General features: G+C 40.5%; 1 protein-coding gene across 2 annotated transcripts in view; it reads left to right on the forward strand.

Moving 5' to 3' along the window:
• The window catches only part of GLIS3 (GLIS family zinc finger 3), a 299,994-nt gene that overhangs the window by 210,338 nt on the left and 64,621 nt on the right, over positions 1-25,035 (forward strand). For both annotated transcript variants that reach the window (XM_006115134.5, XM_025180729.3), the window contains one exon: positions 10,473-10,614. In XM_006115134.5, coding sequence (XP_006115196.3) covers positions 10,473-10,614 — 142 coding nt within the window. The remainder of the gene's footprint in view (positions 1-10,472; positions 10,615-25,035) is intronic.

Below are 25,035 nucleotides of genomic sequence, written 5' to 3' on the forward strand. Positions count from 1 at the left end.
TGAAGCTTGTAAAATATTGGGCAAAACTCACCCTGTTTTGAGAATTCCCAGACTGATTTACAGTTTCAGTAAGACTCAGGAGATTTGGCTGTGTTACAGGGTGAGATGTGAGTTTGTTTGAAATTCATAGCAGAATATAGAGGGTTGCTATTGTTCAAGGGTGATCTTTATCTTTGATATCTCTCTGTCGGAGGGTATGTCTACACTACCCTCCTAGTTCGAACTAGGAGGGTAATGTAGGCATACCGCACTTGCAAATGAAGCCCGGGATTTGAATTTCCCGGGCTTCATTTGCATAAGCGGGGAGCCGCCATTTTTAAAACCCCGCTGGTTCAAACCCCGTGCAGCGTGGCTACACGGGGCACAAACTAGGTAGTTCGAACTAGGCTTCCTAGTTCGAACTACCATTACTCCTCATTTCACGAACTAGCGGGGTAGTATAGACATATCCTCAGAGAGGTAGCCATGTCATACTTTAAAAAAAAAAAGCTTAAAAAATGAGTGGTCCTGTAGCACCTTAGGGTGCGTCTAGACTGCGGGGGGGGGGGGGAGGGGGGAGGGAGGGTTCTGAAAAACCTCATTCTACAAGGAAGAATGCCTTTTCTGAAAGAGCTTTTTTGGAAAAAGGCATGTGTGGATACAGAAGAGGGAGTTCTTTTGAAAGAAGAGGAAAGAGGAAAAAGCACAGGTGCCCTGGTGGCCATTCCATCCATAGCAATCACAGCTTAAATGTGAGATAGCGTCAATTCAGTGTGGACACTATCTTTCGAAAAAGCAGATTGCCTTTTCAATGTGCTTTGGCTGTGTGGACGCCCTCTTTTGGAAGAATTTTTTTCGGAAGATCTCTTCCGGAAAAGCTTCTTCTGAAAGAAGTTTGCAGTCTAGAAGTAGCCTTAGAGACTAACACAAAAACATAGATAGTATCATGAACTTTTGTGGGCACAACCCACTTCTTCAGATGACAAACAAATATTTATTTGTCATCTGAAGAAGTGGGTTGTGCCCATGAAAGCGCATGATATTATCTCTCTCTTTAGTCACTGTTTCAAAGTGATAGACCCATATCTGTGCTTCCCTCAAGATGGAATCATCTGATTCATCCCATTCGAGACTTGATCCCCAGGTCAAAGGACCTCTATCCACCATGTGTATCCTCAGCAGGTCTAACTGGTTTTTGGTTCATGCTTAAGCTTCCCTCTGGGATCCTTTGACAAGTATGAAAGTGCAGTAACAAAAAACAGCTTGTTCAAAACAAAGTATTAATTATCCATAAGAACATCACAAATAGGAATGACAATCTTAAATCAACAGCAGGCTGTGCTCTTATTGTCATAGCTAAACTTTGAGCAGTCCTAGAAAGCGCAGGTAGGCCCCTGCATTGTGGGCTGTATTACAGTCTGTTTCTTGGCAGACTGTCTCACAATCACCCTTCATCAGGCTGCTCTTTAAAACAATCCCCAAATCTTTGTTAAAGACTTACCACCTTGGTTCCTCTGAAGCTTCTAGCAGAAACCTTCACCTCTCATCCCTCCACTCAGATCTTGAGATTCAGATAGATCCTGGTTTCACATTAATGGGGGTGAACTTCAAAGACACTTCCTCTGTCCCTTTGAGTATCAGCAACCAGGCTGTATACAACCATTGTGACATTGTGTTTGGATTCCTAGAGGTCACAACTCCCTCCAAATGATTTAACCCTTTGTTATATTTTAGCTAGCAATACAATAACAGCCAAACCCATATATTCTTAAAATGTTTACATAATATTACCTACATGTTTTTCAGCGATACAAATCCATAAACCCAATACCTAAAAAATAAGTTATGAAACTGTCAAGCTTTGTCCAGCTTCAGGTCAAAATCATTTTTCAATAATTCAACTATTTACTATTAGAAATGGCCTAAACATGAAATTTAGATCCCAGTGCGAACCTCCCAAAGCTGGGGGATGAGTATTTAAGCTTTTGGGCTCAGATAAATCCAAAAAGAAAGGACGCTGCAAAATTTGGATCTGGCCATGAAATTTCCCAAAGTTTGTAAGTGATTAGGTATGGGTTTTGGTTTAAGCCTCTTTGTTTCTGTGACTAACAACATTCTTTATTTTGTGTACAGATTTTCATACCATCTTTTTACAGATAACAAAGGAAAAAAGATGAGTTCACTCTCAAAGGAGCTCCAGATGGATATAGTACATGTTTGTTACCCTACTTAGAAGATACTCCACTCACATGAAAAGAGATCTGCTAAGCACATTTCTTTTCAGAGGAGCAGAGCAATTATTCAGCATAACTGGGCTCTTTGTCAGGTTGCATTTATCCAGAGAAACTAGCCATTAGACAATAACACACAATAGCTGTATATATTTCCAAGTTAATCCGATACAAAGTAGTATAGGAAGGTTGTTGTTTTTTTTTATGACATGGTTCCATACTAGATTGCTGGTCAGTGTGAACAAAGACCAGGAACCTTATGGAATCACCACACAAAAAAAGGGGGGGGGACTTGAATGGGAGGGATTCTATATGTTGTAGGCAGTATTTTATGTAAGATGGTGGAAGTATGAATGGCTTTAACTATCAAAGGTGAGTTCTGTATGAAGCTGTGTGTGTCTTTATTTGTGTCTGTATGTTTTCTTCCTTTGTTTTCATTTCCATGACTAGACTGCAGAGGGAAGGAATCTTCCATTATGAACATGTGAGCACCTATAATACAGTTAAAGTTACATAAGGGACAAAGCTTAATCAATAATCTCCTACTTTAAAAGACTATCCCAAAGGATCCACAAGCTTATGCAGTAGAATTTTGATCAATTTTTATTAAATGTCAACTGCTCTTAACCAAGCAATTTTGATTGATCCAGTGAATGGTTAATTAAGGCAGATCTCACTGGATTTCTAATTGACTTCCTAAAAAGCAAAGCTTCAGTATGATTTTCTGATTTATAGAAGGTTCCCAGGCTCTGTTCCAGCTGAACATACATAAGAACATAAGAATGTCCATACCGGGTCAGACCAAAGGTCCATCTTGCCCAGTTCCCTTTCTTCCGATAGTGGCCAGTGCCAGGTGCCCCACGGGGAAGGAACAGAACAGATAATCATCAAGTGATCCTTCCCCTGTCATCCATTCCCAGCTTCTGACAAACAGAGGCTAGGGACACCATTCCTATCCATCCTGTCTAATAAGTATTATTGGACCTATCCTCCATGAATTTATCTAGTTCTTTTTTGAACCCTGTTGAAATCCTGGTCTTCACAACATCCTCTAGCAAGGAGTTCCATAGGTTGACTATGTGTTGTGTGAAGAAATACTTTATTTTGTTTGTTTTAAACCTGCTACCTATTAATTTAATTTGGTGACTCCCTAACACTTGTGTTATGGAAGCAAGTAAATAACTTTTTCTTATTTACGTCCCCACACTGGTCATGATTTTATAGACCTCTATCATATCTACCCTTAGACTCCTCTTTTCTAAGATGAAAAGTCCCAGTTTTATTAATCTCTCCTCACATTAATCTCTCCTTTCCAAACCTTATCATTTTTGTATCCCTTTTGTGAATGTTTTCCAATGTCAAGATATCTTTTTTGAGATAAAGTGACCACATCCAGAGTTTTAAAACAAACAAAAGGAAGTTTTTCTCATGCAGAGCATAGTCCACCTATGGAACACCTTGACGGAGGAGGTTGTGAAGACCAGAACTTTAACAGGGTTCAAAAAATAACTAGATAAATTCATGAAGGTTAGGCCCATCACTGGCTATTAGCCAGGATGGGTAGGAATAGTGTCCCTAGCCTCTGTTTGTCAGAGGCTGGGAATGGATGACAGGAGAGGGATCACGTGATGATTTCCGGTTCTGTACTCTCTCTCACGGTATCTGGCATTGTCCACTGTTGGAAGACAAGGTGCTGGGCTAGATGGACCTTTGGTCTGACCCAGTATGGTCATTCTTATGTTCAGTATTCAAGATGTGGGAGTACCATGGATTTATATAGAGGCAATACAATATTCTATGTCTTGTTCGCTATCTCTTTTGTAATGATTCCTAACATTCTGTTTGCTTTTTGACTGCTGCTGCACATTGAGTAGGGGTTTTCAGACAACTATCCACAATGACTCCAAGATTTCTTTCTTGAGTTGTTGTAACTAAATTAGTCCCCAACATTTTGTATGTATAATTGGGATTATTTTTTCCAATGTGCATTACTTTGCATTTATCAACATTAAAAATCATTTGCCATTTTGTTGCCCAATCACCTAGTTTAGTGAGAACCTCTTGAAGCTCTTCTAACACAAATATATAGTTGCATGAGCTTTTGTGGGGTAAGACCCACTTCATCAGATGAATAGGAGTGGAAATAATATTTTATATGTACAGTTGGGATTATGTTTTCCAACATGCATTATTTTTCATTTATCAATATTAAAATTCATCTGCCCTTTTATTGCCCAATCACTTGGTTTTGTGAGATCCTGAAATTTCTTCCTTCAAAGAGTGTACTTGCTCTTTATCATTATTTGACAAAAAAGAATGTGCTTTGCTCAATGCGCTTATTAGACTACAATGATCTTTAAGAAAATGATGTTTTATATACACAATAATGGTAGAATTCAGTTCAGTCTTTCGCCTTCCAACATTCTTGAGTCTTGACAAAGCAATGCTTCTTATCTTGCATAGCTATTCCAAAACCAAAGTATTTTATTACCTTAAAAATCTACTAATAGCCTATGATAACTTAGTATACATATACGAGATGTTTTTATTTTGATCTTTGATACAAAAGTCCAAGAAGTATTTAGGGTGTTTTTTTCTTGATTTAGGAAAGATTACAGAAATAAACATATTTTCTCGACATGTCCTTGTTTTCAGTATGAGCTAGGGGTGTGAGTAGTAAATATAAAGTGTTTTTTATTTTCATTTTATTTATTGCTGAACTGAATGCCATTCTCAGTAGATTTTAGGTTATTTCACCTGTTAAGTTCTATTCTGTTTACTGGTCCAGAGTTTTAATTGGAAAAGAGAACAAAAGTTGTTTAAAACAATCTCTCTCTTAAAGTTGCACAGATCTCAGGTGATTGAATAGAGGTGAAGAGCATCAGGACCAGTGGCACTGCTGGGATACAAAAAGTCGGCAGGCAGTAATGGAGGGTGTGGGGAGGGATGGAGCACCTTGAGGTGGACAGGAAGGATTTGGTGTGCAGGAGAGATCCAGTGACCCAGAGCCATGGGGATTGCCCAGTGCCCTGGGAAGAGGAACAGGAAGGAGAGGCGGTACAGAAGGGATCCAACGCCCTGGCAATAAGAGGCAGGAGGAATGGGAGACCTTCCTATCCCCACCCGCCACTTACAGCTCAGCAGGCACCTGGGGCACACAAAGGGGACCCCGCTGGAGTTTGAACTCCACCTACCTATCCTAATCCCAGCTCAATATCTGCCTGTGTGCCACGTGCTGCTGCTGCCACAGTTGCTGGCTCCCGCGTTTGCCCTGCCCGGACTTTCACCCATGAGAGACCTTCCCCACCCCTGCATGGCTTGTGCTTGGGCTGGAGACTGGGGCAGCAGCACACGGCACCTACAGAAGAGCGATGGGGCCAGGCTGATGAGCAACCAGCTGGCATCATAAGTCCCAGCCTGTCAATTTGGGAGGGGGCCCTCCGGCCCTGATTTGAGTGGGCCTTGATGCTAACTGGGTGGGCCATAGTCCCAGGGCTGTAAGAAGGGCGAGGCAAGTGAGGCACTTGCCTCGGGTGCATAGCTGAGAGGGTGCAGAAAAATAATATGGAAAAATAATTATTTTAAGACAGCGCCGCTTCCCTCCCCCACCCATTAGCATCGGCCAGCCCACAATTTACACGTCAAGCTGCATGTTGCCGCTCCGCGATCCAACAGTCACCAGCCCTGGCAGCTGCCCAGTGCATCAGCTGCTTCCAAGTGGAGGCTGGGCACTGGCTCAGCCATACCAAGCGCCACCTTAAGGTGCCCTAGCGCAGTTCCCAGGTGCAGAGCCAGGGGAGAAGGGGCTCACATTGCCTTGCACAAGGGCAGAGGTGCAGGGGGTAAGGTGGGGGTGTCAGGCTGGGAGCCAGGACTCCTGGGTCTTGTCTCACCTCTGCTAGGGGAGTGGCTCTAGGTCTTAGGGGTGTGTGATTAGAGCTGGGGGTTTGGGAGCTACCATACCTGGGTTCTATGGGTCAGGGTAGAGAATAATATTAATTTCAACACAATTATTGATGAGTTTGCCTCATTTAAATAACCGTTGTGGTGGTGGTGGTGGTGTTGTTTTATTTATGTATTTTCTCTTTTTCTGTGAAATAACTACTATGAATATATACGCATGAGGAGACGCAATTTTATATTCTTGCCTCAGGTGCAAAATTAGCTAGTTATGGCACTGCATAGCCCACTCAGGCTCACCTGTAGCTACACCCTGATCAGGACAGAGACCCCTTCCTTCTATATTGTTTCCTAGCTGTCTATTGCTTCTGGGTGAAAGAATTAGGAACAAACTTAGGAAATACAAACTTGCAGAATTTCCACTGTCAGCGTGATTTAGTCCTGTGCATGGTAGTGTTAGATCTTGGGGAAATTCTTGTGTGAGAGCAGCATATAATTTACCTTGCAAACATATAGCATGAGTAAATACCCTTACATAGGTTTGGATTCATGTTTAATTTTTATTTTTCCAATGGTCAGTTTGGTGTACTCTCAGTGCCACTAGGCTAGCAGGTATGAGATCTGGCTCTGCAATATTGCAGGCAAATATTAATTTCTGGATGGTCTCCTTGACAAATTAAAAAAAAATGTGTGGAGGCAAAGATAGGATCATGCTTTACTTCCTTCACTACTATTTTCCAGGCCGATAGTGATAGGCATACTTAAAAATATTGACTAAGTCCTTGTCAGTTGGGGCTGTTAATATTATTGATTCATTATTTATGCAACTTGCTTTTTATGCATAGAAAAATAGTTTTTAATACTATGATATTTCATTTATTTTATTGTAAAGAATTTCCCCGTTAAAAATATTGATATTTAGTTGTATTTTGCCATTTAAACCATAGTAAACCTAACAAGTACAAAGACAAGTGGCTATATTTGTTATGGATATTTGACCCTATACATGGAGATCTATTGTTATGAATGAAAGTGTACATGCAGCCCATACAATTTGCATTCAGGATAATTAGCTTGAAAATTCTTGGATATTAATTATTTAATTGGTAAGTTTTTATGGTTTTTATGGTAGGAGGCCCAGTCTTTATGAAGAAGTTAAAATGCTATAGTACTATTGAATCGAGGGCAAGGTTTTGAAGTTACCACGATCCTATGTAAAACGATTTGGTAAAAACTAATCCTATTTAAAAAATCCTAAACTACTTTTGTCATGGCCAAAACTCTTCATAAAAATACATTTTTTGTGGCATCTGATTCGTGTTGAATAAGAAGAACCTATCAAGCTTGTGCCGAGACACACACAATGCAGATAAAACACACTGCTTAGAGAAATGCAAAACAATAGGTCTTTAATTCTTAGTAGTTTGATGCGCGACATATTTTCAAATAAAACTAACATAATACCTTTGCTTTTAGACTCAAGTATAGTGGAATCTGGGTCTTATTCCTTCCTAATTACTTCTACTTGACTCGTTTAATCTTGGGTGATTATTCAATCATATCTAAAATGAGAAAATAACAGGAGTAGAATTTCCATCTCTTGTTCTGAGAGCTTATAAACGTTAACAGAACTGTCACAGGAAAAAAATAAATGTAAATCACTGTTGACAGTGCCTTATTTTTATATATTAAAAGAAATCCCCATTTTGTGATGGAAGCAGCTCAAGTTTCTAAGTACAGAGCTTGTCAAGTCTTCTGGGTGATTTAATTATTAAAGTTGAAAATCTGTCATTTGGAACAAATATTTCATAAAGGAAAGTTGTGCAGCAGCTCAGCAGCTGGTTTGTTTACTTGCACCTGAGCCAAGCATGAATTCAGGCCAAGAAATGGCACACCGGAAATCTCTGTACTCAAAGAATGTCTGTCATTGATTTCATCACTCAGCAAGATAACTTGCTAGAGACCATATCTGCCTCTCTGCTGAAGGGTAGAATGATTGGCATGTTTTGAGTCACAATTAAAGTGCCCAGGTGGCTAGCTGCATGCTCATATGAGATGGATTGTGTCATAGCCATGAATACAATATATTTGATTTGCAAGTTTGCTATAAGTCATATTATATACTCAAATCAAAATCCAGTTGTTTCAGAAACTAGATTAAATATGGGTGATATCCCTATAACCGAGTCTGATTAAGGGGCACATGTAACTATGCTCTCACTGAAGCATAGAAGAAATGAGATTCTCAGCATAGAGCTGGCTAGCATTTTTCTGAACTTTTTTTTTTTTAAATAGGCTGGCTGACAAAACCAGAAATTTTCATGAGAGAATTTCTGTTTTTATCAGCATTTTTTGGGCTTTACTCAGAAAAGAAACGCTGAAAATCAATTTTAGTCTTCAACAAAAGAAATAAAAAATTTCATTTTCAGACTTTCTATGGAAACCTGACAAATTCTGTGGACATTTTTTACTTTTTTTTTCTTTAAAAAGTTTTCAGGAAATACATCTTTTTGACCTCCTGAAACAGTGATATCATCATTTCTTGTGCTCCAGGGAGAGTATCCTTTGTGCCAGCCCTTTTACTGGCGCACATTACTTTTCCCAGCCCTTGGTGAGGCTCAGGTGTATTGTCTGATACATTAGTGGGGTGGAGACAAGGCTGCCCAGACAATCTTGCCTGTTTCCTAACCACCTTTTTAGGAAGGCAAATAGCAAACCCAGTGGCAGCTGTTTCTCTTCTCCTCTCTCCCCTTCCCTCTTCCAGTGTAGTTTAGAAGAAAGGATTCTCCTAACACTTGTGTTTCCCTGCAAAGGTATGCAGTAAGCCTCATGACTGACCTCTTTATAGTTTTGTTGTGCAACTGAGTGCTGAATTCGCCTCTTTCTCCAGAATCATTTTATAAATAAATGTTACTTTCTATTCTAGTCCTCAAGTTGTGAAGAAATCCTTCCAAATGTGAGCCTAATGTAATGAATGCAGTGTGGTCTTTCTGGGAGATAATTGCATAGTTTCAGAACCCTCTGCAGAGAGAGCGAGCACAGCTTCCTTCCAAAGTTTTTTATAAGAATTATTACCAATTGCTGGCCAGGTTAGAAAATGCTGTATTAGCATTGATTGTCCTGAGGGAATCATTCCCAGTGCCAGATAGAAAACACATGTCTCAAACAAAGCAAAATAATGAAAAATGTGTGTAATGTACTTTGTGTATGCTTGGTTGACATTTCTGTTTAACATGCAAATCTAATGTGCAAATACCCAAACTATACTTCTCTCTGTTCCGTTAACCACTCACCCCATAATTGTACCTAGTTGTGGTTCCTAAAGAAAAAGGTGACCAGTTTCATGCTATGAAGTAAAAAGGAACAATTAATTAACAATAAACAATTTTACACATGAATCTCTGGAAATCTTAACCCTGTGTAAACATTGACTTGAAATCTTTCTTGGAAAGGGACGTTTTCTTTGTTTTATTATTATTTTATTTTATTATCATGATGAATCAATGTTCCATAGAAATTAGCACCATTTGTGCTTCTTATGTTAAGAAATATATGGATGAAAAGAATTTGAGTATGTTTGGCCTCAGGAGTACACATGCACTTAATATCATAAAAGGCCGTATTGATAGCAGTAAAGGCATAAGAACTAGTAAGTAATAGAAAGCAGACGGGGTTCGTGGCTACAGCAGGAAAAACATCTGGGCCCTTGAGCATATTGTAAATATGGGAGATAAATGAGAACTGATTTCCAGAAATCATACTAAACTTGTTTTGTTTTCTTTCAATTTTTCTTATACCTTATGCTTTAGAAAAGCTCCAGAAAAAAACATGCATACCTTACAAAGATCACAGTCCTCCTCATTTATTATTTAATTGTTCTTTGTCTCTGTTGTAATTCATGTAGTCATGATGCTATAGATATATGGGCCTGTGTCTCCATTACCTCAGTTTTACAGCATTATAAACCCAGTGAAGTCAATAAGTCATGCCAATGTAAAGCAGGAATCATGCTGCTTAAAGCTGGTCTAACAGAGTGGGGAATGGTTCAATGGGTTTTTAAGAATTGAAGATAATGAAACTCATCCTGAAAAGCGGCAGACACCTTAGATTCTTTGCATGAAGCCACAAATAGCTCAGTCCCAGCATGAAATCCTTCTGGGGGCCATGAAGATGCTTTGTGGCCCATATTTTGAGCATCACCGCTGTAATGGAACAGTCATTTCTCACAATTGTTTATAAAAGAACCCTTCTCACTCAGTTTTCTCCTCTAACTCCTTGGCCTTTCTTTATTATCACTGCCCAATGTCTTTGTGATAATGTTCCTGTGACTATGGTTTTTCCTTCTTATCTCTTGTGCTTCAGTTGCGATCAAGCTCAGAGCTTGACCAGGACATCCTCAGTGACTGCCTCACTATCCAGCCTCTCCAACCAGCTCCTTCGCCACTTGATGCTACAGACAATACCATGGGACGATCACCAGGGCCCGTTCATGACATCTACACAGGTATAGTCAAAAGACAGGAAATTATCCCAAAACATTGACTTAGGTATGCTTGATGCATACTTTTGAGACTTCATGTGTTGAAAACTCTCTAAAATCATTCTCTTTTGCTTTCTAAATTCCTCCTGAGAAGGACAAAACAATGTACAGTATATTAGAAAGGTATGTCTCTGTCTGATATTTAAAACTTTTGTCTCATTTTGCTCATGGAAAAACATAGAACAGTAAGGAATATGTTTACTCTTTGGGGATTGGACTCTTGCCGGAGGTTCAATTCACCCATTCCTGCTATGCATCTTAAGTTCATTAAACTTGATTTAGAATGTTTCCCCCTTTTCTATTTATGGGCTACATATAAGTTTTCTAATAAAAGTATATAAATATGGTTAAATGCAGCATTTTGTTAGAAGGTATATAATAAACCTTTGTCCTACTGGTAAATATAAACCCATCAAGAAACATATCTATATTGATGTGATAATAAGCCCTTTCATAGTCACAATTCAGTGTTTAGGAATTTCACTCTCCAATAAATGATTGATGTTGGTTTGCACTGATTACAGCTGTTCAATTTTCAGCAAACATTGAATTATTAAGAAAATAAAGGTGACAGTATTTTTAAAAGTTCAAGATCATCTGTAATACTCAGATGACATTTTTAGTCCTTAGTATGCAGTGTCTAGATAACTGCAAAGAAACCTATTTTTCAATGTTAGCTAAAATACAGTCTTCATTCTCACTTAGCTGAGAGTCTAATTGAAAACCTCACCAGCAAGTCCAAGAGTTAGCTGATTCTTACAGTAGCCACTTTTTTATACACTCAGACTATATAGTAATTTCATTTTGCTGTAAGATATGCAAACATGGCAGTTCTCAGATTGTTTTTGTCAGGACTGTCATAGCACTATAGAATACTTCATAGTTTTTCTCATTTGTGTCTGATGTGTAATGTTATGCTTGAGATTTGCATGAAGAAATGTCAGGAATTGAAAGTTGTGGTTCTCACAGTGACTACAACTCAGACCCTTTTCATGTAAGAAATATTTTGTCTTACTGCATATGATGTTAATTTTTAATGCCTTAATCCACAGCGTTGTTCAATCAGTGTGTGAAGGGGAATGTCAAAAGTTAGTTACATTTGTGTGCATGGAATCTCTACTATAATTACTTTAGAAACATAGTTTTGTGTATAGTTGTGTACATTTAATTCTCTTTTGTTTTAATTATCTTTGAGGAGGGGATAGGTACTGAAGAAGTTTCAATAAAACACTTGATCTGTAGGACTTTGGTTCACCTGAATACAAACATAAACTTTTTTTCAGGAAAACAAAAGATTTGGTTATTCCTCCCCTCTCCAAATTATCTTTCATGGGTGACTTACTGTCTTCAAGGACAGATAGGGCCAAAGTTCCAGAAGAGCTCAGAACATTCTCAGCAAATGTCTCAGTGGAAGCTGCTGAGATTTTTACAAATCTGGCTCATAACGTGTTGTGGAACTTTTCAATTCTAAAAAGTCTCAGAGGGGAAGCCCTGTTGCACCTTAGAGACTAACATAAGAACGGCCATACTAGATCAGGCCAAAGGTCCATCTAGCCTAGTATCCTGTCTTCCGACAGTGGCCAATTCCAGATGCCCCAGAGGGAGTGAACAGAACAGGTAATCATCAAATGATCCCTCTCCTGTCACCCATTTCCAGCCTCTAATTAACAGAGGTTAAGGACACCATTCCTGCCCATTCTGGCTAATAAGTGTTAGTGGACCTATTCTCTATGAATGTATCTAGTTCTTTTTTGAACCCTGTTAAAGTCCTGGTCTTAACAACATCCTCTGGGAAGGAGTTCCACAGGTTGTGCGCTGAGTGAAGAAAAACTTCCTTTTGTTTGTTTTAAACCTGCTACCAATTAATTTCATTTGGTGACCCCTAGTTCTTGTGTTATGGGAACAAATAAATAACTTTTCCTTATTCACTTTCTCCATACCTGTCATGATTTTATAGACCCCTATCATATCACCCCTTGGTCTCCTCTTTTCTAAGCTGAAAAATCCCAGCTTTTTTAATTTTTCTTGACATGGCACCCATTCCAAACCTCTAATCATTTTTGTTGCCCTTTTCTGAACTTTTCCAATGCCAATATGTCTTTTTGAGATGAGGTGACCACATTTTCATGCAGTGTTCAAGATGTGGCTGTACTATAGATTTATATAGAGGCAGTACAATATTTTCTGTCTTATTCTCTATCCATTTTTTAATGATTCCTAATATTCTGTTTGCTTTTTTGAGTTTTGCTGCACATTGAGTAGAGGTTTTCAGAGAACTATCCACAATGACTCCAAGATTTCTTTCTTGAGTAGTTGTAGCTAAATTAGTCCCCATCATTTTGTCTGTATAATTGGGATTATTTTTTCCAATGTGCATTACTTTGCATTTACCAACATTGAAAATCATTTGCCATTGTGTTGCCCAATCACCTAGTTTAGTGAGATCCTCTTGAAGCAATTCTAACACATATATATTGTATCATGAGCTTTTGTGGGTAAGACCGACTTCATCAGATGAATAGGAATGGAAATAACAGAATCTAAGATACATATAACAGCAGAAGAAGTACCTATCAATTTTATGACCCATGTTAATGAAGTTAATTAAGTGGGCTGGATATTTCCCATTCATAGCTTTTTATATGAAAATGTGGATGTTAAAGGCAGTGGAAATTGGCTTTGTAACGTATTAACCAGTTAATGTCTTTATTCAAGACCAGGGTAACAGTTTTAAATTTGTAAATGAATTCCAGTTCTAGTCTATCTTTTAGATGTGTGGTGAAATTCTTTGTAGAAGAAATGGTTGCTTTTAAATTCATGATTTGAGTGATCATGTAAGTTAAAATGTCCCCCTACAGGTTTATGTGTGTTACCATTTCTAATATCTGATTTGTGTCCATTTATCCTTTGTCACAGAGATTGTCCGGTTTGGCCAATATATATGGCAGAGGGGCATTGCTGGCACTGGATGGCATATATCACATTAGTAGATGTACAGATGAATGAGCCCCTTATGTTGTGGCTAATGTGGTTAGGTCCTGTGATTATATTGCTAGTATACAAATGTGGACAACAGGGTTGGCAACGGGGTTTGTTACAGGGCTAGGTCCCTGGATGAGTATCGGAGGTGTGATATGTGTGGCTGCTGGAAAGGATTTGCTTCAGGTTGTGGGATTGTCTGTAGGCAAGAACTGGACTTTCTCCCAAAGCCTGTGAGAGAGAGAGATTGTTTTCCGGAACAGGTTGTAGATTGTCAGTGATGTACTGGAGGGGTTTACAGTTGTGGCTGTAGGTGATAACAAGTAGTGTTCTGTTATTTTTCTTGTTGAGCCTGTCTTGAAGTAGTTGACTTCTGGGTACTTGTCTGGCTCTGTTTCCTCACTTCCCCAGGTGGGCATATAAGTTTTAAGAATCCTTGATAAAGATCTTGTAGGTATTTGTCTCTGTCTTTGGGATTGGTGCAAATATGGTTGTATTTTAGGGCTTAGCTATAGACAGTGGATTATGTGATGTGTTCTTGATGGAAACTAGAGGCATATAGGTAACAATAGCGGTCAATAGGTTTCCAGTATAAGGTGGTGTTAATGTGGCCATCATTTATTTGTACTATAGTGTCCAGGAAGTGGATCTCTTGTGTGCATTGGTACCAATTGTGTGGAATGTTGGTGTAAAGAGCTTACACATCCATGCTGGCTAGGAGGGTGTTTTTAGGAAAATTATCGATGTTCTGTAGTTTCCTCAGGAAGTCAGTGATGTTTCAAAGATAGCGAGGAGTGCTAGTAGCACAGGATCTGAGGAAAGAGTCAGCATAGCCAGATAATCCCACTGTAAGGGTGCCAGAGATGATCGGATGTCCGGGATTTCCAGGTTTATGGATTTTGGGTAGCAGATAAAATTCTCCTGGTCAGGACTCTGAGGGTGTGTTTGTGAAGATTTGGTCCTGAGCTATAGCAGAGAGTTTCTTGAGCAGATGTTGTCCTTTGGTGTTCCTCAGTGGGATCAGAGGAAAGAGGCTTGTGGAATGCGGTATTGGTGAGTTGTCTGGCAGCCTCCTATTCGTAATCTGACCTATTCATGATGGCCACAGAACCCCCTTTGTCAGCCTCTTTGATTATAATGTTAGAGTTGGTTTTGAGGCTGTGGATAGCATTGCATTTGGCATGGTTGAGATTATGTCACACGATGGTGTTTGTTCACAATGTCAGCTTGTGCACTTTTGTGGAAGCAATCTATGTTGAAGTCCAGATTGTCATTTCAACCATCAGGAAGGATACATGCAGTGTTCCCTCTAAGCTGAGCGCTTGTGCAGGTGCCCAGGAGAGGTTCAACTGCCACCCAGCTGATTAGCCCAGCACCCATAGTGCCTAGAGCCAGCAGTGTGTGTTTCTACTGGCGGCACACATCTGCACATGCCTTGGTGCTCATAACAAAATTTATTCTGTACATGGATGGAAAAGCTTAGAGAGAACACTACATACATGATGAAATCTTCTTCTTGTAGGGTTGGTAGGAGGGATCCTATGGATCAGCATGATGTTCAGTGTTGTCTTGGAAATACTCCTTCAGTTGGAGGTGGTGAAAATAGGCTACTAGATCACCACAGAATTATATCATGTTTGTGGGGGTGGTAGGGTAGAAAGAGAGTCCCTGAGATAGAACAGGCTCTTCTGCCAGGCTAAGTGTGTGATTGGATAGAAACCGAGGAACCACATAATTAGTATCCTATACAACAAACAGAAGAAAATCAAGAAGGAGTTCTCAAAACTAGAGACTCTGATTTAAAAAAAAAAAAAACGCTTCCACACACACTTCCACATAGCTGGACTTTACAAAACTAGACAAGTCACTTACAACTGTCACCTCACTACCAAAGAAAAAGGACAGCAAACTATCTGAAGACACAGGGTACTACAACTCTGGTACCCTCAACTCACCTAACAACATTATTAATCTAACCAACCACAGACTTAGCCCGGCAAAGTCTGCCCTATCTCAGGACACTGAACATTGCATTGACCCATATGGAGCAAAACTGACAATAAGGTAGGAAATACTGATTTCTCTCAATGTATTAAAATCAAGCAGTACTGGAAATCTCATTCATTTCTTATTCATTTATGTAGACTCAGGAAGCTTGTATGAGACACGGATAAGCTTTGCATAAGCATCCAAACTTTTGTACTTTGATCCATATTGACTCTCAAACCTTAAACGTTACAGTGGTGACTTAAATAAATTCCCCCTTTGAGCTCCTTGATACAAGAAATTACTCACCAGTTATAAACCTTAATAGGTTTTCAGTTCAGGACATTTTATATGCAAATAAAATAGATATATAATCAGTTTATTTTCCACTTAAGTTGCAATAATAGATTGGTTGTGTGCTGGAATACAGTTTTAAAACGCAAATGGGCACTCAAATCAACAGGCTTTCAATAAGGTCCCAGTGCAGAAACGGGATGCCTAGGAAGAAAATGCTAGCTAAAAAAATTTAACGTAGCCAGATCTCATGATTTTGCTATTCAGGAAGGGGTTTTAGCTTTTTGTGATCCTCTGCTGCTTTTTCATCATGATTTTTTTCCCTTTCTGTCAGTGGCTGCCTTCTACCTTTATTTTCAATAGGACAGAAGGCATAGGTCAAGATGACTGCCTTTCCCCTGCAGTATCTGCATGAATAAAAGGGGCTGCCAAAAGTAAAAATCACAGACAGTGCCCCAGTGTTTGCAGTATAATTGAATCCAAGCTGCCCTGAGACCATATAGCCACCCCCTGTACTCTTTCACTGGGAACCTGAGAGAGTGATGCAGGGATACATTAAAAGCAAAAGGAAGACTAAGGACAAGATATGAGAGGTATGTGTGTGAGGGAGGAATCAATAACATGTGAAATGGCAGAAGTGCTAATGACTTTTTTGTTCCTGTTTTCACCAAAGGAGTTAGTAGCAATTGGACAGCTTGTTGCACTGAGAGAAATAGAACCAGCAGACTCTTGTTACTAAAATTATCCACTACACAGACACACTCATACACACAATTCTATGGATGGGCTATAATTACCAGTCTCATTTGCTTATTCTGTTCTTCTGGCCAGGTTGTCTAGACATGAGGAGGGAAGCTGCATCGTGTCAGTGTGCACAAATGCTCCTGTAGGATGATCATAGAATCGACAGACTCGGTTCTGTGGTTTTGCACCCATCTTCTATATGTTTTAGTCTCATGCTGTCCCACTGCCACAGGACACTGTATGACCATGAATCATCAGTTAATGGCAGATGTGACTTTGATCTTTTTTTTTTTTTAGTGGGGCTTTTCTCTCTCTCTTTCTTGTGTGGGTTCTTTTTCATGGGTCGTCTGCATTGTTCTTTGGCTATCAAAGTGGCACTGGTAGCTGGTCACCAAGATGGGCTGGCTTCAGGGACTGATCCCATTACACATGCACCCACAGTCACAGTTTTAAGTGAGGTTACATACAGACACACCTAACTTTACAGAATAGTAATAGAGATGTAGCCGTGTTAGTCTAGTCTAGCTGAAACAAAAAACAGGACTATGTAGCACTTTAAAGACTAACACATTATCAGTAAACTACAACCTATACTAGAACAGGATACTACACTCCGAAAGGCTCTGGGAGACAGACTCATAGTCTCCTACAGACAACCACCTAACCTCAGGATGATTCTTACCAACAACCACAGGACCAACAACCACAGGACATACCACACTAATACCAACCCTGGAACTTTTCCTTGCAACAAACCCCGTTGCCAGCTTTGTCCACATATTTACTCTGCTGACACCATTATTGGACCTAACCAATTCAGTTATAAGATCAAGAACACATATTCCTGTTCATCCAGAAATATAATTTATGTCATCATGTGCCGACAATGTCCGTCTGCTATGTACATTGGACAAACGTCTCAGATGCTTCGCCAAAGAATCAGTGCACACAAGACAGATATCAGACAGCATCATAAAGAAAAAACAGTTTCTTGCCATTTCAACCAGAAAGGGCATTGTCTCAATGACTTGATTACCTGCATACTGCTTCAAAGGCATTTTAACACCAGACTTAAAAGAGAAACCTCTGAACTGTCATTCATGCTTAAATTTGACACTTTATGCCGGGGTCTTAACAGAGACGCTAATTACCTTACCCATTACAAAGATAGCTTCCCCAATTATCACCTCTAATATCATTAGCTCACAGACATTTACCCCCCCCATTCCCCCTCTGTTCTGAAATTTGATTTGTCCTTTTTATATGTGTTCACTTTTTTTGATCGTATCGCTTTGGTATATATGGTCATGCCTATTTTCTTCCACAATTTGATCTGAGGAAGTAGGTCTGGACCACGAAAGCTCATCACCTAACTTTACAGAGTTACGGCTGTACAAAGTTTAAAATGGGGTTTCAGTTACACTATAGAGTCACTTTAATTACAATGTATTAAAAAGGAGTTACAATTAACAGAGACTTCAAAAGCAATAAGGAAAGACTGAGGTGTGACATGATCACAGTTTACGAGTACATAAAAAATATTTTTACAAAAGGAAGGGATAAAAAATGTTCTTAGTAATCTGAGGATAGGACAAGAAATAATGGGCTTTAATTGCAGCAAGGGAGGTTTAGGTTGGATATTGGGATAGTGTTCTACGTGTAAGAGTGCATAAGCACTGGCATAAATTGTCTAGGGAGATTGTGGAATCTCATAAGACTTTTAAGAGCATATTAAATAAATACCTGTCTAGATACTGGGAAGATTGTGAGGAGCCAAGACAGAGAGTGTAGCTGCAGAATGGGAGTTTAAAGTGAAGAAGAAGGAGATGAAGATCTAGACTTTTAGATAGACATCTGTCAGGGATGGTGTAGACGGAGCTTGGTCCTGCCTTGAGGGCGGGGGGCTGGACTCGATGACCTCTTGAGGTCCCTTCCAGTCCTATTATTCTATGATTCTATGATTCTAGACTCAGGAAATACCAAAAGGAACAGGGCTGTGTGAGATGGATACATTAAAGCAATAGGAAGACTAATGACAGGATATACCCATTACACATTGATGTCACCATTGCTGAGAACCTCAGAAAATCAGGTCATTAGTGTATTACAAATTAATTTAGATGTGCATTGTATAGTTAAACTGCATATTTAAAGGTCCTGATTATCCCTACATTTAATTAGCTTTAGAAAATGACATATGTGGGGTTTTATTTAAAAAACTATTGTAGGTTTGTGATTCATAGTGATGCACTAGTAAAATTATTAGTCTTTTTTATTCAGTAAATGTCATGATCTTTCTTTCTTTCTTTTCTAGAACTGACAAAAGTGGAAAAACTTTGAGACTAACTCATTTTTGTGTCTTAAAGCATGATCATACATAAAAATTACTTAGAGCTTGTTTCCATGGAAAATTAGTGCATGACAAATTATTGTTATGACTCTACAGCATACTAGCTTTTCTTGTGCTACTGGCCATATGCACTACAAGTTTCATAGCCCACACCTGAGCTTTCCACACACTGAGTTTTTTGACAAGCCCTTTCCTTTGAAGGCCCTGATTCACCAAACATATATAAACGTGTTTTAACTTTAAGCATGTGTGGTCCCAGTGATTCCCCTGAAACTGCTCATACCTAAAGTCATTGCACATGCACCGCATGCAAAATAAGTTGAAGCATCAGAGCCTAAAATGAAAACCTATTTTGACTTTAAGTGATTTAAAAGGAACATCTTAATAATGTAGTGGAGAACACTTATGGATCTTTTATTACAAAAAAAGAAAAAGCATAGCAAAAAAAAGTACAATTATAGACTATTATAATCTATTTGTGATAGATTCTCTTGGAGTGCTACTTGGAACTGGGGTACCACAGTCATCCTTTTGACCCAATAATCTGGATTCCCTTTTATATCCTACTGCTGTGACAAGCAGCAAAACCCTCTCTAGCCTACACTTTCACCATTATCCACACAGGTAGGGACAGACCAAGCTGCAGTTATGTGCAGGCAGGTTCTCTGACTAGCCTCTGCATTGGAAGGCTTCAGCTAAGGACCCTAGAGTGTAAACCCCAAAATTATACTCTGTTGTGTTACACAGGGAGCTGTCCAGCATAAGCTCATAAAACTCTCCTCCTTCTTCACTGTGGAGAGGAATACACCCTTTTGCCCCGAGTTATGATTCTTGCACACTGTGGCCATGTCTACACTATGATATTATTTCAAAATAACTAAATTTGACTTAACTCCTGATTTTACAAAATTGAAATAGTGTCCCCACTTCAGGGAAGCCTCAAAATCAGTCCGAGGCAGGCTTCATTAATGTCAATGCGCTACCTCACGTTAGAGCCCCAAGAAGAACTGGGGAGGAATTAGTTTGAATGACTCTGGGGAGTAGTTATTTTGCAATAGTGGCACCAGAGCATCCACACTAACTATTTTGAATTCAGCGTTATTAACCAAGAAAAGCAGAAGTACAGATTTTGAAATAAGTAGCCTCTTATTTTGAAATAATAGGCTTGGTTGTGTAGATGCTCTGCTTATAAATTCAACCTAAGGGGGGGTTAGTGTAGACCAGGGCTCACTTAGTTAAAGCAAGTATCAGTTTATTAACTACAATGGATAGTTTTTAAGTGATTATAAAGGATAGCAGCAGGGGTCATGTAATTCACCACCACCACCACCACCACCATCGCATTCACCTCTATGCTACCTCTAGCCACAATAACTCCCCACCACCACCACCACCACACACACAGGCCCTACTCCTGCCCCACCTCTTCCTGGCCATACCTCTCAGCCCTTGCTCCATATCTGCCCCGCTCTTCCCCACTCCCACCCTGCTTCATCCTCTGAGCCCCCTCCCTGAGCAACACAGCCCAGGTGACTGGCAGGGGGCCTGGTGTCTGCAGTACAGGTAGGATCCCACCCCCCACTCACTGGCAGCAGTGGGAAAAAACAGAGCAATGTGGCCTTGGCCTGCTCCACTCCCCTGGCTCCCAGCTGCTTTGCTCTGCTTCCCGCTGGTGAGCATGGAGGACCATCCCACCCCCTTTCCTGAGTGACACAGCCAGGAGCTGTGGGAGCAGCGTGGGCTAGGGCCACAATGCTCTGCTTTCTCCTGCTGCTGCCGATGAACGCGTGGGGATCTCACCTCTGCTGCAGGCACCAGACCCCCCCACATTAGTCTCCCAGGCTGCCCAGAGGCTCTGGCTCTGTCAACTGCTAGCCCCTTGCTCCTCCTGCCCACAGCATTTGGGGGCATGTGCCCTCATGTGTCACTGGATAGCAAACAGATCAGGCTTAGAAATGAAAAATGCAAACTAAGCTTAATACACTGAATAAATTGGCCATGAATAGCGGATTCTGACCCCAAAATGATGATATAAGCAGGCTGCAGAGTCTTAACAGGCAAGCTGCACTGGCTTACAGCTTGGAATCCCCCGTACTCCATTCACAGGCAGCCATGAATTACAGGCTACCTGACCTGTTCTCGGGGATGCTCCCCAAGTGGGAGGTAAGATTCTTCAAAAGCCTATTGTTTTTTCCTAATGGCGCATTGTTCTGAAAGCATCTTACCTAGTGGGTGTTCTCATGGGTGTCTAGTATTCTAGGCGGGGTAAGGCACTGCCCTCCACATGCTCCAGGGCCAATAAGGCTGGAGCCCAGGGGCGGCCCATGACTATAGGCTGACACAGCCATCGTCTAGGGCACCACCTTCAACGGGGTGCCCAATGATGACATCACTCCATTGACAGCCATGCAGGCGGGGCGCTGATCACGTGTTTCTCCTGGGGTGCCAGCTGCCTGGCTGTGCAGCGCCCCGTGGCCATGGGGGGAAGTAATAGGGGGGGGCCGGTGCTGTGGAACTGGGCGTGCGGCACCTGATGGCAGCTATAAGGGACGCCGCGCGCCCCTTACAGTTGCCATCAGGCGCCCCCCATCGGTTGGTGCCCCGGACAGCTGCCCAGCTCATCCACCCCTTAGTCCAGCCCTGTCAGAGTTAGGAATTGCATGCCAAGTGTAAATACCACTTTGTGCATCTTGCCTATGTGGTCATTTTAAAATTCCTAATCTTTCTGATTTATTTAAAGTCAAAGGATCATGACATTATCAGTCAGAATTTATACTACAACCCTATATCCTAAAATACGTTGTGCCTCCTATCCCAGAATCCCTTGGGCCAAAAAATCCTAAATGCTGTAATATAGAATTTTTTTCATTTTTAAATTTGTTGTGCCATATGTGGCAAAAATTCAGTGGTTTCACATTTTAAAATAAACCAAAATGTATAATTTATAAATTCCCTCAGAAAATGTCACGAATTGCACATTCTCCAGTGCTCTAAAATGGAGCAAGCTAATTACTGCAGCTGTTCACATTTACAAGATTTTCTTTGCATCAGAAAGACAGAATTGTAGTAATGAGAGTTTAGTTTTTACGGAAGATTTTTGCAGCATTGCCCTGAAGACAGTGTTGTGAACCACTGTTTTAGGTAATATTACACTTTTTATGTGCTTTGCTTAAGAATATAAGAATGGCCATAGTGGGTCAGACTAATGGTTCATCTAGCTCAGTATCCTGCCTTTGAACTAAGGGAAATGCCAGATTCTTCAGAAGGAATGATCAGAACAGGTTAGTTACTGAATGATCCCTTCCTGTTATCTTGTTCAAGCTTCTGGAAGTTAAAGGTTTGGGGAAATCCAGGGAACATCTACACAGCAGGGCTAAACTCAGAAGCTACGCAACATGAGCTATGCTAATTGTGCAGCTTCCGTCGAAATAGCTTATTTCAACTCGTGACACTGTCTACACAGCAGTTATTTCAAGAGGGAGCACTCTTCCCCTGACTTCCCTTACTCCTCGCACAATGAGGGTTACAGGAGTCAGAGTAAGAAATCCTCCAGCCCAACTTTATTTTGACATTATTGTTGAAATAACTGCTTGTGTGTAGACGTGGACTATGTTATTTTGGAATCACGTTATTGATTCCCAAATAATGCTGCTGCGTAGATATAGCCCGAGGGTTCAATGTTGTATTCCTGATCATCTTGGCTAATAGCTATTGATGGATCTATCCCCCATGAATTAACCTAGTTCTTTTTTTAACCCAGTTATAGTTTTGACCTTCACAACATCCCTGACAATGAGTTCCACAGATTGACTGTGCACTGTGTGTAGTACTTCCTTTTGTTTGTTTTAAACCTGCTATCTATTCTGTCTATTCATTTGATTGGATGACCTCCGATTTTTGTGTTATGTGAAGGAGTAAACAACTCTTCCTTGTTCGTTTTCTCCGCTTTGTTCATGTTTTATAGACCTTTATCGTTATCATATACACCATTAATGAAATCTTTTCCAAGAGGAAAAGTTCCAGTCTTCATAGTCTCTCCTCATGTAGAAGCTATTTCATACACCTGATCATTTCTTGTTGCCCCTCTCTGTACCTTTTTGAATTCCAATATATCTTTTTTTGTGATGGAGCAACCAGAATGCACACAATATTGAAGGTGCGAGTGTACCATGGATTTATATAGAACAGGGCTGGGCAATAAGCAGCCCAGAGGCCGGATGTGGTTTGCCAGAGTTAGCCCCTGAAGGGCTGCTGGATGTTTTACTTACTTGCACATCCACAGGTACGGCCACTCACAGCTCCTATTGGCCTTAGTTCACCATTGGGAACTGCAAGAAGTGGCATGCGCCAGGCTACCATTTCCTGCATTGGCTGAGGACAGTGAATTGTGAGCAGCTGTACCTGCAGATACACAGGTAAATAAAGTGTCCAGTGGCCCACTAGGGGCTAACCCTGGCAAACTGTGCCCAGCCCGTGGGCCACTTCTTGCCTTCCCCTGATTTAAAGGCAATGTATTTTCTGTGAGAGAAAGAAAGGTTAAGTGTAATGGTGAATTAGTATTACCACTGTAAAGTAACATGCAACAACGGTGTTATTTCTATTTCCCTTCTTCCTGACAAGAGAAAACCAAAGTGAAAAGAAACTACAGTCCACTGAACAAATAAGAGTCAGGCAAGGATATGATATAATGACCTTCAGTTGAAGCAAGAACCTCAGGTTTTAATCCGAACCACAAACTTTATTACTTTGGGGATTTCAGCGTCTCTTAATCACAAAAGTAATAAGAATTTCCAATAAGTTTGTCTGCTGTGCTTAATCAATTGTTCCAGCTGTCAATCACTGGCAATATCAGAAAGTAGACATAACAGATGCCTGCCAGCCAACAAACCAGCTGTGACCCTTTGCTAACACTGAAGGGTCTAGACAGTGACCTTTAACCTCACCTCAGACATCGTAGATATATTACATATTGTATCACAGTAGCTTTATCGTTATTGCAGTACGTACTGGACAGATTTTATTTTGCCACTCATGTGTCCATGGCAAGCAGAAACCTATGGCAGCAAGTCTCAGAGCTCAGGTCTACAAACGCAGCCTCTCAATATGGTATTACAAATAGCAGTACAAGAGACCCATGCTTGGCACCATGGCAAATGCTAGGAACCACAGGGCCGGGAGCCGTGGGGATCTCACTGTAGCTGCTGGGAACCATGGAGAACTCACTGCAGGCGATGGGAGCCATGGGGAACGAGCCATGGGGGCCAAGAACTGTGGGGAACTCACCTCAGAGCTAAATATTAAAATGTGCCAGATTGCCTACCTTCTGACAGGGAACACCTAGTACTAATAGCAAAAAACAAAAACACGAACAACAACAAAAAACACAACTACCACACAATAGTAGTTCAAACCCAATCAGCCAAAACCTGGCAATAAAACCAAGTTTCAGAAGGTTTTTTTAATAACAAGTAGGAATTTTCCTGCTTATTCTAGACTACAACTTCCTGGTGACCATTAGGCCAGGAGATCTGGAGTATCATTAATACAGAAGGAGGCTTGGGTTTATTTTCAGCTTGTGAACTGCCTGCAAATCTCATGGGAGTGTTAAGACCTTCAGTAAAGATATGCCAGGCATACACACACATCAGAGAAAAGCAAAAAAGCAACAAAAAAACACTGTCGAAAGCTATGTTAGTAAATCTTAGTTCCTGGTACTAGTTTTTATTTGATTTCTTTGATATGGTCTAGTGATTTTGGCATAGGCCTGGGAATTGAAAGCCCTAAGTTTTCACTCCACCTCTGCCAATGACTTCTTCTGTGGCACTGGCAAAGTTACTTAAGCTCTCTGCCTAGTTCCCCTAACTGTACAATTGAGATAATGATACAGGAGACTCTTGCAATTCACAGAATCGCTATTCACGTATTTATGGATCTCTCCCGTCCTCAATCCCTGCCACTGCCCTGCCCTGTCTCCCCCATTGCACCCCATTCCCTGACCTTGGAGAATGTGGATTCTGGGGGCCTGTTGCAGG

This window comes from Pelodiscus sinensis, chromosome 6 (genome assembly GCF_052426305.1).
Source record: "Pelodiscus sinensis isolate ZL-2025 chromosome 6, ASM5242630v1, whole genome shotgun sequence".
NCBI classification, from domain to species: Eukaryota; Metazoa; Chordata; order Testudines; family Trionychidae; genus Pelodiscus; species Pelodiscus sinensis.